Below are 13,315 nucleotides of genomic sequence, written 5' to 3'. Positions count from 1 at the left end.
TATCTGGCAGTGGGTGAACAACTCCCATTGTCCCTCGTGCAGTATTACATGTTCACGTTCTACTTTTTGGTGATTTTTTTGGTAAAAAGGGAAACAGGTAAGGGTAATCTTGCAACAAAAATGGAAAGTCTAGCATTCAAGAAAGCAATTTTAACTAGAAGAACTAAAAAACAAACAAACAAAAAAAAACCTTGTTTGCATTGTATTCATCTCCCCCCAAAGAGTTTTTCACATGATAAAACCTCTATGGCAGCCCAAGACTGAATAACTTAACAGTGAAACTATATAGGGAAAACATTAATATATTTAAGATATATAAACCAGCTCATCTAAATTATATCCTCATCCCTACTTTAATTACTCTTTTAGTTGTGTGCCAATGAGATTCAATCCGAACGAGCCAGTCACCAATTCAATGCAATTGCATGGATCCAGAGGGACCAATAAAAAAGTGACACACAAAGGCAGAAGCCTTTTTATTGGCACTTCAATAAAACTAAATAAATCAAGATGGAGATGGTGGTCGTGGCGGGGGAAGGGGGCTGCATGCACACACCAGGTTCTTAGTCTTGCATGCACAAAAGGAAACGTCGATATAAGCAATTTGTGCAGTCTATTGTGTAATTTCTCCATAGGTGCATGTAGGTGTTTGCATGTGCATCATAAAATGTGCAGGTACTTACATAAGTTTATACTTCCTGTGGCAGTTCAGACATACAAATATAATACGGTATATAATGTTTACTGATGTCTGCAAACCATTTCATAGTCATAGTATAAATGGTACATCCAAGCCAATAAGATACAACTACTCATCCCAAGAATTAGATACTATATATATCATTCAGTCGTAACAACTACATAAACTAAAGATTTTACAATTGATTGATTTAGTTTTCCCCTTCTACTGAATTCTAGACTATTAATCTAACTTCTTCTCTCTATTCTTTATAGACACCTGTATGGACTCTGTAAAACCCGTTCCACATACTATGTAGTTTGCTTTACCTGATGGACAAAATATCTATAGCCTTTGATATTAATCAATTTATTAGTGCAATATTTCTAACACTTTTGACACAGAGAATAAGGACACTTTATTGAATAAATAAATTGCATTAAAATCCTTTTGTGTATTTTATGTATTTATGTGTGTATTTATCGTTAAAAATGAATACTTCCAACGCAGAACTATCTGTTAGATTAAAGAATTGCCATTCTCACATCATGTGATTACCCATGGTATGCCCCAAGGATCCATTCTTGGGGTACTATTATTTCTAACTTATTATATAAATGACTTGCCAAATGTGTCCAATAGCATCTTCCTGGTTGCCCCTAACATCAGCTCCGACTTCATTATTTTAAGTGGCAAAAGGACATACTGCAAACATGTACAGGTTAGCATGCCAGATGTTTTAAGCCAACAACACCTTTATCAATATTTGGGAATACGGATTCAGTACATTGGTTTATAATATTTTTTCACAAGGATCCTTTAATTTGGTTATTAAAGAATTTTAACCAAGAAATAAATCTGAGTTGGCCATTTTACAGTTAAAAGAACTGTGCTCTTTGGTGGCATCTTACTAATTTATGGAGCTCTTTTTCTCAAAATGACATCTTCCCTCAAGTCTCAGAGAACATATAGTACATACTTCACTCATGTTTTATATTTGAGTTTTCATGTTTTTTGTTACATAATCTACATATATATCTTTGATAATGTGATTATTATTTTATTTTTTATTACATAGAGAGATAATGAATAAATCCATCTGGGACTTTTTCCTTTCCCTGCACACAACATTCCATATTGTTTAATGTATTTTTGTCATTTGTTTGATTTTATCCCATGCAAATAAATCTCTAACTCAATGATAGTTCCAACATTACACATCTGGTTCCAAAGGTCAGGGCAGAGGGTGGTTGTTAGATTTGGTTAAGTTGGTTCTGGAAATGGACATGATTTTAATTCCCCTCACGACACAACAAAATATACCCGCACTGCTGCTACTGACTGCTGGTACCCATAGCAACCATCTACTGATTGGTCAGGTGGTCTCTGGCAGAGAGTGAAAGAGAGGGAGCGATAGCGAGACAAGCACAGAAAGAGGGGAGGGACAGTGACTGAAATAAAGCAGAGGATACAGACAGAAAGAGACTAGATGGTGGTGAGAGTCAAGCGGTCTGCTTTTATTGCCTGTTTGAGACAGAGTGTAAACAAACTAGATCCACCACCACATCACTATAGGGCGGTTTGCTCGAATGTATAAATGCATGTCAGAGAGGGCAGCATCGACAATTCAATCAAAGTGTAAAACTGCAGCTGTTGGACACATTTCCGAAGACATGATGTGTTGAAGAAACCAAAGTAGGAAGCAAAACACATGAATGAAGGGTAAGATAAACAAGTGCTGCTGTTATTGGTTATTTATTCTGTTCAGTTTCACTCAGAGGGAATACAGCCTTTGGAAACATCTTCTAATACACACTGGACATAAAAGCTACACTCCTGTAGGCACTGGCACAGAATCAATTTTATATCAAATTGGCTGTGATGGAGAACAAGCTCACTGACTTCTAGTAAAGTCTGATAGAAAGGAGCATGCCAACATTTGTCAACATTTTCTTGTCATGAGTTACATGGGAAGATCAATACCAGTCTCAAGTCTGTATAAATATGAAGCTACAACTTCACTTAGCATTAGTGTTAATTTTTTCAGCCATTTTAAAATTTAGCCTTAGTCCTGTGTCAAATGTCCTTGTTAGTTTTTGTCATATTGAGTCCACTGTATACAATTTTTTTTAAATCAAGTTTTAGTTGACTAAAAGTTTGGGTATTTTAGTCTGATTTTAGTCACAAAAAAAAAAAAAAAAAAAAAAAATCAAGAAAGACATTCAAAAGTATTTTATTCTAGTTTTAGTCATTAACCATCATTTTAGTCTTTTCTAACTCATTTGTATAATTTTGATTAGCATTTTTGTCAATCTGCTCTAACTAAAATAGAGATATTTATCATTTTAGTCACATATAGATAAAATGTTTTGTAAAATTTGAATGTTAGCTTTGTTCTCATTTTTATTGCAAAGGAGACATTAACTGGTCTCAATTCCCGGTGGTTAGCCTTGATATGCGCTTCAAGTTCGTAGTGTTTTTTTCAAAAAATCTTATAACCACATTGCTTGCCGTCCGATATAATTACGCACTCTGTTTTTGTCTGCCTCACTGTATTTGAAATGGGACCAAATATCTAAGTGCCTCCTTTCCTTGCATGTTGTGTGCATCACCAGAGTTCACATCCTCCACATTACGGTAATTATTTACTCGTGCACCAGGCGTCAACCCGGTTGGCCAGCGTGAAAAGCACAGGCAGAAAAAAATACAGCTGATTGAACACTGTTCAAGTGAAAATTTAGAGGGAGAAAATATGGCCTGTAATATTTTGTCTCCTCATTATACTGACAGAAAGATATTTTATTAACAATTTAAATACATTTTAGTGTCGTCATTTTTCGTCAACAATATTGCATGTTAGGATAGTCAGTGTTTAAGGACATTGTCGCCGTCTCGTCATCGTCTCATTTTAGTCAGGGAAAAAAAAGGTCATTGAATATATTTTGTTTAGTTTCGTCTGACGAAAGTAACACTACTTAGCATAAAGACAGGAAATGGGGAAACAGCTAGCCGGGCTCTGTGCAAAAAAGGTCCAAAATGTACTTACCAGCTACTCCAAAGCTCACTAATAAACATGTTATATATTATTTGTTTAATCTTTTCAAAAACCTAAGTGTAAACCAGCTCTTGTCCCGGCAAAGAAACAGTAAGGCACATAACCCTTGTAGTTTTTTATACAGATTATACAAACATAAAATGTGTTAATTAGTAAGCGCTAGAGGTGGTTTTAGGTAAATCTGGATACAACGAGTCTAGCTGTTTCACCTTTTTCCAGTCTGTTACGCTAAGCTAACCATCTGCTAGCCTTTTAGTGTGTCTCAATTCGCACCCTTCCATACTTACACTTACTATTTTCAGTGCATTCACACTGAAAAGTATGGCAAAATGCATTGCACTATGGAGTACCTGGAGAGAACACTCATAAAGTCGAGTGTGGAACGCACACTGACTTGGGGGTCCCTCCCCTTCGCAGACGTAGCAGAAGGGGAGGGACCACCAACTTATTTTCAAACTTGTAAAAATGGTGGCAAAGGAAGCTGCAGCGGTTGTGATCGTAAAAGTACATTTATTTTTATTAATATTTAATCAAATTTAATTGAAGTAAGTTCACGCAGTGTACCGCATGTAAGTTTACTGACGGAAGTCTCCAAATTGAGACAGTCTATTAGAGTCATATTTAGTGTGCACACATGACTGATAATGGTCTTCTCATTTCTTTGAAAAATGTCAAACTATCTCTATAAGATATTCTTACCATATTCTGCAACAGCTGCCCGTTCTCGTCATAGTGACGCTCCACATAGTCTGTAGACAGAAGGTTGCTGGAGAGAAAACAAAAAAATTGAGACGAACAATAATCCTTTTAACATTTAGTTTCAACCTAAATTCCATACTTGCATGAGTCTACATCAACAAATGACTGATTCATAAGTAAAACCAAAATGTGAGTGAAGATTAATTTATTATAAATGTGAAAAGTATTACATAAATGCTCTACAGTACAGCAAAATGTGTGTCAGGTGAGAAGAGGAGGAGGGGAAGTATACATTGTCAGTGTTGTTTAGCTCGCAGCCAGTGCGTATAATGCCACACGCAGGACATACAGTACAATACTGTAGGTGAGAGGGAGCGCAGATGAAGATAAGTAGTAGAAGTGTGCATGCAAGTACGGTCATGTTAGTGACTGCTGTAATAATGTACTGAACATTGTTTTGCACCTGTGTGGTGTGGTTGTGTGAATGCTTTGCAGGCATGTGTTGACTTACTGGTTGAGTTCCAGGTCAAGGATGAAGGATGTGCCATAGGCCTCCACCAGGAAGCTGCTCTGGGCCAGATGAACAGGCTGAGGGAGGGAGGAAAAGTTTGGAGAAGAGAGAGAAGAAAAAAAAAACAAACAAAAAAACCCCACAGGAATGAGATTTACATTTACAATTTATTAATTTACTATTAACATACTGATTTACGTAGCAACAAAAACTCAAGAGAGAGAGAGAGAAACTAAAGGTGTCTGTTAATAGTAGTTTATAGGAAAAGTGGACACCAATATTGTTCACTTGTGTCAATTGTTCAGTGTAATCATTAGAAATCAATGGCCTTAATTGAGCAGTTTTCAAGTTTGTTATGTTGTGTCTTGATTCATACTATACAGTATGCGCTATAGTGAGAGAGTACACGTACACGTACACACACGAGAGTTCCTGGATAGGTCATTGGTTAATGCCACTTGGTGCAGGTGATCGTGGGTTCGATTCCCGGTCAGGGCTGGGGGTAACATACCCTGACATACCCTTAGGCAAGGTCCTTAATTCTACCAGCCTACCTCAGGCATGAGTGAAACCGCAAATACAAGAGCCATACCAGCCATACTGGGCTACTGGAACAAGACATTCATGGACTAGAGCAGAAAATATGGATCTGATGCAATGCTATCATATAGGCAATCCCGGTGAGAGTTATAGAGTTATAGGCAGTGACTATGGGAAATATGGATGCTTCGAAACTCATCATCAACACTACATACTATCCCTACTAAAGCCATAACCAAGCTGATGTACGCCACAGCAACAGTGATCCCAGAGATGCTTGGCTATAAGAAAAACACCACAAGCCACAAGGAGCATTACCCCCCATGGAGGAGAAGGCTAGAGGGCAAGATCAAGGCAACACAAAGAGAGGTTAGTCAGCTGTCACAGCTACAGAAAGGTGCAAGGAAAGGGCTACCTAAGAAATACAACAAGGCTCTGGAGACTGCCAAACAAAGAATTACTGCTCTGGCTACCCGCCTAAAGAAATACAAGGGAGAAGCAGAAGCCAGGAGAATAAACCGGATGTTCTCCACCGAACCATCCAAAGTGTACTCTCAGTGGCAGGGTAATAACACAAGATCAGATCCACCCAGGGATCTGAACAGTACTGGAAGAACATATGGGAGAAAGAGGCATCCCACAACACCAATGCTCAGTGGCTAGTGGATCTAAGAACAGATCACAGCAATCTCCCAGAACAAGATCCAGTAACCATTACAACGGCAGACATCCAAGAAAGAGTGGCAGGTATGAAGAGCTGGACAGCACCAGGCCCTGACATGATCCACACCTACTGGCTGAAGAAACTAATTGCACTCCATGAACGCCTGGCAGATCAAATGAACCAACTGCTGATGGATGGGACTCACACCGAATGGTTAACCCAAGGACGGACAGTCCTGATCATGAAGGATCCCCATCCAACTACCGGCCAATAACCTGCCTCTGCACAACATGGAAGCTCCTGTCAGGCTTCATAGCGGTTAAGATGAGTAGGCACATGGCTCAATACATGGACAGGGCCCAGAAGGGAATGGGCACTAATACCAGGGGAGCAAAGCACCAGCTACTGGTTGATAGAGCAGTCACTCGAGACTGCAAGACCAGGCAGACCAATCTGGGCACCGCCTGGATTGACTACAAGAAAGTCTACGACTCAATGCCACATACATGGATACTGGAATGCTTGGAAATGTACAAGATCAACAGGACACCAAGAGCCTTCATCAAGAACTCAATGGGGCTGTGGAAAACAAGTCTGGAAGTCAACTCAAAGCCAACTGCACAAGTCACCATCAAGAGCGGCACATACCAAGGTGATGCACTATCCTGCTGCTGTTCTGGATAGGCCTGAACCCCCTCAGCCAGATCATCACAAAGACTGGCTACCAGGAGTACATCAGGAAGATGGCCCCCCCAAAGATGAAGGGCTTAGTGAATACCTCAGGCAGCAGAAACCCGAGGGTGAGGACAAGGAAGACGAAGAACCTACATGGAGAGTGAAGCCGCTGCACAGCATGTACCACCGACAAATAGAAGAAGTGGCAGATATCAAGAAATCCTACCAGTGGCTGGAAAAGGCTGGACTGTAGGACAGCACAGAAGCACTAATCATGGCGGCACAAGAACAAGCACTCAGTACATGCAGGCAGGAAGTGCGTACATGGAGCCTGGAGACCTCCTAAGGTAGTTGAGAATGACCGAGCTAAGATCCCGTGGGACTTCAAGATCCAGACTGACAAACTGGTAATAGCTAACCAACCAGACATCGTGTTGATCAACAAACAGCAGAAGAAGGCTGCAGTGATAGATGTGGCAATCCCAAGCGACAGCAACATCAAGAAGGAGGAGCTAGAAAATATTTGGAAAGTAAGAGCAACAGTGGTGCCAGTGGTAATCGGAGCACTGGGGACTGACCCAAACAGGGAGAGTGGCTACAGCAAATTCTGGGTAAAACATCAGAGGTCTCTGTCCAGAAGAGTGCAGTCCTAGGAACAGCTAAGATACTGCGCAGAACCCTCAAACTCCCAGGCCTCTCGTAGAGGACCCGAGCTTGAGGATGACACATTTTTTTTTATATATAGATAACGGCTCTCTGAATTATCTGAATAATGCAATCTAATCAACTGTGATCGGATATCAATAATAGCAAATTACTTTACTTTGACAGGGCTGGCAGACAGTGCATCTCAGGTCAAGGAAAGAAATTCCGTGCCACACGTACAGATTAGACAGAAGAAGCAGTAGTCAAATTACAATATGAAAAATGTCGATATGTCTAATTTTTGTGGTATGGTAATGCTAATTTATGTCTTGCGGCTTTGTCTGCAAGGAAGGCATAAAGACTTCCAATGACGTGCGGTAGAACAGAAACCAAGCATAAATAAGGGCTTAGATGTCTAAAGCTTACTTTTAGGCTTACTTTTAGATGAATAAACCATGCCTCTCTATTCTCTAATTCATATCCCTGCATTATGTGTTCCCCAGACACCAACTCAAATTAATGAATCACTCATTTGCCAAGTGTTTCATGCTCTCAGAGAGGGACAGAACATGATAAAGAGAGTGGAGGAGGGAAGAAGATTTATGGATGTCAGTATGAAATCATTTAAGTGTGCACAGAGACAGAAGCAACAAAGACTCAGATATTAAAGGGGCGTCCTCCTCTAGTATCCTCTCCCTGAAGGTTAGACAGTCTCATCCATCCCTGAGGCTTTCTGGATAAAACTGGGTGTTGGGGCTCATCAGCTCCGTCTAACCTTACTTGAAGGTGAGTCCCATCCGCATTAGAAGACAGAGTGCTGCGGTGGCTCTCATCCACACTTACTGGCCAGCTGCAAGGCAGATCTCATTAGTATTACCATGCACTCTCTGCAAACCACTTAGTATCAATCTGAACCTCCACCGGGTCCATATGCACAATAAAAAAAGCCCACAGCAGTCCCTGTGAGCAGAGATAAGAAAGCTGCACCAGACTGTAAAGATATGTGATTGCATTTTCATTTTAATATCATATCCCAAATATCACATTTTGATAGGTTTGATTAGCTTTTAACAGGATAGGTTGACAATTAAAAAAATAATTAGTTACTAAAGTCTTGGTATAAAAACAAAATATTTCCTGTATAAGCTTATTGCTGTTGGGAAGAAGCAAGCTAGCTCTGGTGATTTATGTTGGACAGTTATTCTTTGTTGACATTTTAAAAAGGATAAAACATTGACAGGTTATTAAAAACAAAACAGGCTAATTAACCAAAAATTTAAAACCCTGGTTGTTTTAAGAAAGAGATTGACTTTAATCTTAGTTTACAGCTGCACATCCTGTTAAATGAGCATAAGTGTGATCATCTTCAAGAAAGACCATCTCATTGTATCTCTAGTAAAACACACACTGAAAACCTGCATTAAATGACGTATGTGCGCTTTTTAAAGTTGAGATGGTTACTTGTTACAAACAACTTACCCATTTACACCAGAGGAGATGCGGAGAAACATTAGCATTCCTTTGTAGTTATATTTCTGGAAGCCAGACAGATGTATATCCAATATTAATTCTACTTTTAACTCTGGTTTGGTCGCCACCAACTCCTAAGGGAAATATCTGTCTCTTGAGTGGCTAAACGTGCAGCTTTGTTCACCAGTTAGTTGCTAACTGTGTCCACCTGCTGCGTTTGGTGCTTGGCAGATACTGTACTGTAGGTTTATCAGAGCCTTTTCACTTTAAACAGCTTCTTCTTGCTAGAAATGGTGAGAGTGAATCAAAACAGTAAAGCTGCGTGTCGCAAAAACAAAACAATAAGCTGAAAGATGATGAAATACTCAGTTGAACTCAATTTTATCCATTTCTATATATAAAAAGTGATTATAGCAACAGCATTTTTTTTTTTTTATTATATCCAGCAAAACCACTGATATTTTGATGAAATATTCATCAATAATACACCCTGTAAGTGATAGTTAAGGTTCTAAGGTGGTTTCAAAGCAAAGTACTGTGGCAAAGGACTACCCCTGCCGACAGGTTGGTTTTACTGCAACCAATCGGAACAGCCCAGCGCACCGAAACAGTACAGTACTTCCTAAATTACCCACTCCACATTTAAAAGCAACATTATGTAGTAATTTTATCTTAAAATAACAGCTGACTTGTAATAGGGTGAATGGCATCATTGCCACTCTGTGTCAAGCTGTGCCAAGTTCTCGAGAACTGCATGTACCTCGCGGGAGGCAACATTCATAAATGCTATGAAAAAAGGAGGTGAATGCAAATTGGGGCTATGGAGTCCTGTGCACGAACAATGTTTGTTAAAAGAAAAAGTTAAAAGTTCATTATGTACAATGTAAGTTCTTTGTAATAAGCTAGCTCGGTATTCTCAGTATGGATATAACGGTAGAGGCTGCAAAGAGACAAAGGAAGACGTCTGAGGAAGCATGGAAGAGAAAAAGAAAGAGACTGAGCAAGAGACCGGACAAGAGTAGCCTAAATATCAGACTGGCTTTTATTTGTTGGCGTGAGCAAAAGGAGCTGAAAGGATGCAAGACAGATGCTGAGCTGGCCTTCATGTTGTAAGCATAGTCAGTAATAACTTATTAGCAGGCTTGCTTTGTCTTGTCTCAGCACTGAATGAAAACATAACAAATGCACGTGTACAGCTGTACACTCTAAAATAGTAGGGGCACCAAATCACACACAAAAAAAAAAACAAATGTTACATAACTTTGCTTTAATTTTGTTGTTTTTTGGCCCTTTGGTCTGAACATCAGTGTTCGATTTCAAAGAGGAAACAGACTGAAAAGTTCACAGTACTTGCGGCACCAGGCACAGATCAGGCTGTTGTTGACAGATTACCTTAAAGCTAAGGCACGTTGGGTGGGTCACATGAGAATCTATATACAGCTAAATACTTTCTATGTCCAATTCACACCAAAGCTTACCATGGCTGCTGGGATTAATTTCCTTTTAAATGTGTAGTTTGTACAGCTATTAGAGGGACTCTGAAAGGACTCTGCCAATTCTACCAATTCTACATCTAAAGCCACATTCTGAAGTGTGGCAGCACTCAGACTTCTCCAAGGAAAACAAAAAAAGCAAAGACATAATGAGATGCTGACCACAGAGGGTAGCTCAAGGTCAGACCTGTGTCATATCCACTGACCGACCAGCTGCCGACTGACAGACACTGTTCATAGTGAAGGTAACGAGAGAGCACAGGTAGCGGTGTGAAATATTATCTAATGGACTGAAAGGAGGAGGCAGCTTGGGGGTCACAGGGTGGAGTTGGAGTGACAGACACATGACCTCAAGAGAGACGACAAACAGGGGTGAATCAGGTGATGGGAGCAGATGATGGTTACAGTTTTAGAAATAATCTGTTATGGCACTTGTTTGAATATATAACGTCTTTCCTCTCCGTTTTCCTTTTTCAACACATGTATTTATTAAGTTACAAGGTGGGGGGAAAAATTACGTTGGAAAAATGGGAGGCACACTATACACTTGATATTTGGCTATACTATAGGTCCTTGCTGCACTACAACAGTATGCATCTTTGAAGGATACAGTTAAAGGAATACTAAAACATAGACATTTAATATGGAAGTAACAGCCCAGCATGAATACAAGGGTGTAAAAAGAGTATATTTAATTTTATTCTCAAATCATTCATTAAAATGTTCTTAGAGAAGATGTTGGACAGTTGAATGTTATCTGATCATAATCTCATTTTATTTACTGGGGTGGTGATCGCTCAATGGATAAGACACTTAACCCCTAGTTACTCCAGAAGCGTGCGACCTCTGACATGTAAATTGTATGTCCTTTTGGATAAAAGTGTCAGCTTTTGTAAATGTAATGTTTGGAGGAACCCAGCCATTCTTCGATGATAAGACACATGCCTTTGGTGTGAGAGACCCGGGTTCAATTCCCCACTGTGAAACATCCACCAATGTGTCCTTGAGCAAGACACTTAACCCCTCTATATACCCCCTCTGATATATATAGCAATTGTAAGTCGCTTTGGATAAAAGCGTCAGTTAAATGAATAAACGTAATGTAACCTGCTCCCTTAATTGAGGTTTACTCTTCAGTCCTACACATTCTCACAAAGGATGCATGATTTACTAGGGGAGACACTGATCACAGTTTGAGCTCAACAACTGCTGTAGGCTATATAAACTTTAGAAGTCTAAACCCACCTGCACCCCCGCTGCGTTGCTCTTGACCCGGGTGTCCAGGTGGCTGTGGAGCAGCTCCTCCTGGGAGTGGATCTGTTGCAGCAGCCTCTTGGGCTGAACGACCTCCTCTGCAGGAGGCAGCCTTCCCTCCAAACTCACCCATTCCCTCAGACCTGCAGAGGACACAAGAGGCGGATCAGCGCCCAGGCCTGATGACAGATGAGGCGTATTAGAGCTCTAAATGTATTTTCTGCAGTGGGATTAAACATCTGATGGTGATCTGCTTTGCTGACACCGAGGCAACACGGTCCTTGTTCTCAGAGGGTGCGGGTTAAGTGGAAGAAATAATTGACCAAAACTCTGATGCATCACTGAGCATGGCTTGCCTGTAATTAACTAAATCGTGAGGTAAAAGCAGAGCCTCTTACCTGTCACGGCGCACCGTGCACACACTGCAGCGAACAGCAGGCATCTCACAGGGAGCATGATGCTCACATAGTCCTAGTGATTTCCTCTCGGTGCAGCGCCGTTAAATGAACTGAAAAGAGGCGTGCGCGGAGCTGCGGCGGGAGTGTTGTTGACAGTGAAGAGAAACAGAGCAGCGGGGTTCGCATCTCTCACCTCCCTCTCCGCGCCAGTTAAACGCAAACAAAGGAGGCTCCTCTGCTCGGCTCCAGCAGCATGCTGGGTGGGTGTCGGTGTCACAGAGCTCCGCGGCGCGATCACACACCCTCGCCTTTCGGCCTCAACGTTACTGGGCTCGGTTGGTGCAATAAATGAGGCTGCGCGAAAAGCATGGAAACAAGCAGCACGTGGGGCTTGACTGGCCCACCCACGCTCTTTTAATGAGACCTGATGGGTCCAAAACCCAGGTCCGGGGACCCAAGGGTAACAACTGATAGCTACATCTACATCTAATAAACTGTAAATCATACAATATTGTATTTCTCTCAGCATTAAGATAGATGTTATTCCTTAATGGAAAATAAGTTTCTAATTAATAATGCACGTTCTAAAAGCATTTGATTTGGTGATTTAATCAGCTTTTTTCTTTTTAATAGCCTAATATTTTTTAAGCTTGTTTTGCTGTCACATTTTGCCCTAAGGGTAGGCTATTGTTTTTTTCTCATTTGATGCCTAACTGAAGATCAGTGTTCTGGACCCTCAAAAAAGTAGTCCCGGGATAAAATTTAAGGGTCACAAGATGATTAGGTTACAAAAAGGAATTTAAAAAAAAAAAAACTATACTAACCCCAAAATCAAACCTGCTTTTGGCTTTACTGATTTTTGTTCTTTTGAAATACAGGATATTTTTATGACTTCAGACCTCTAGAAGGGCTAAATCACCCTTTGGCTAAGCTGCTCACAGCTTGTCCACACTGAGGTCATGAGAGGTCAACCACTGTTAAAGGCCCTGAAAACAAATTTCCTTAAATCAGCTTCCTATATTTTGTTTTTCCTCTGTGCTCTTCTCGATAAGGTGGTCGTGTCTCAAATTCAAAAGCACCATTTCACATACTTTAGTGCACCAATTAGAATTTAACATTTGAATCAGAATCTGATAACAGTTAGTGGGTTGAGTTCCCATCAGTCAAATCGCACTAAAAAGGCCGATCAGGTGAGTTTTTGACTGGTAAATTCTTAGAACATTATACCCGAG

The 13,315-nt window shown here is 40.4% G+C and overlaps 1 protein-coding gene across 4 annotated transcripts in view; it reads right to left on the bottom strand.

Annotated features, from left to right (window-relative positions):
* Nucleotides 1–12,485, bottom strand: part of adam11 (ADAM metallopeptidase domain 11) — a 31,977-nt gene extending 19,492 nt beyond the window's left edge. The window contains exons 1-4 of one of the 4 annotated variants that reach the window (XM_046069549.1): nt 12,084–12,485; nt 11,677–11,864; nt 4,945–5,021; nt 4,434–4,500 (exon numbers count right to left, since the gene is read on the bottom strand). In XM_046069549.1, the coding sequence (XP_045925505.1) occupies nt 4,434–4,500; nt 4,945–5,021; nt 11,677–11,864; nt 12,084–12,141 (390 nt within the window). In that variant the 5' untranslated portion in view covers nt 12,142–12,485. The remainder of the gene's footprint in view (nt 1–4,433; nt 4,501–4,944; nt 5,022–11,676; nt 11,865–12,083) is intronic. The other 3 variants (XM_046069550.1, XM_046069551.1, XM_046069552.1) reach the window with 3 other exon arrangements.
* Nucleotides 12,486–13,315: the final 830 nt, after the last annotated feature.

Source organism: Micropterus dolomieu, linkage group LG14 (assembly GCF_021292245.1).
Source record: "Micropterus dolomieu isolate WLL.071019.BEF.003 ecotype Adirondacks linkage group LG14, ASM2129224v1, whole genome shotgun sequence".
NCBI lineage: Eukaryota > Metazoa > Chordata > Actinopteri > Centrarchiformes > Centrarchidae > Micropterus > Micropterus dolomieu.
This window is presented reverse-complemented; position numbering and strand designations above follow the sequence as displayed.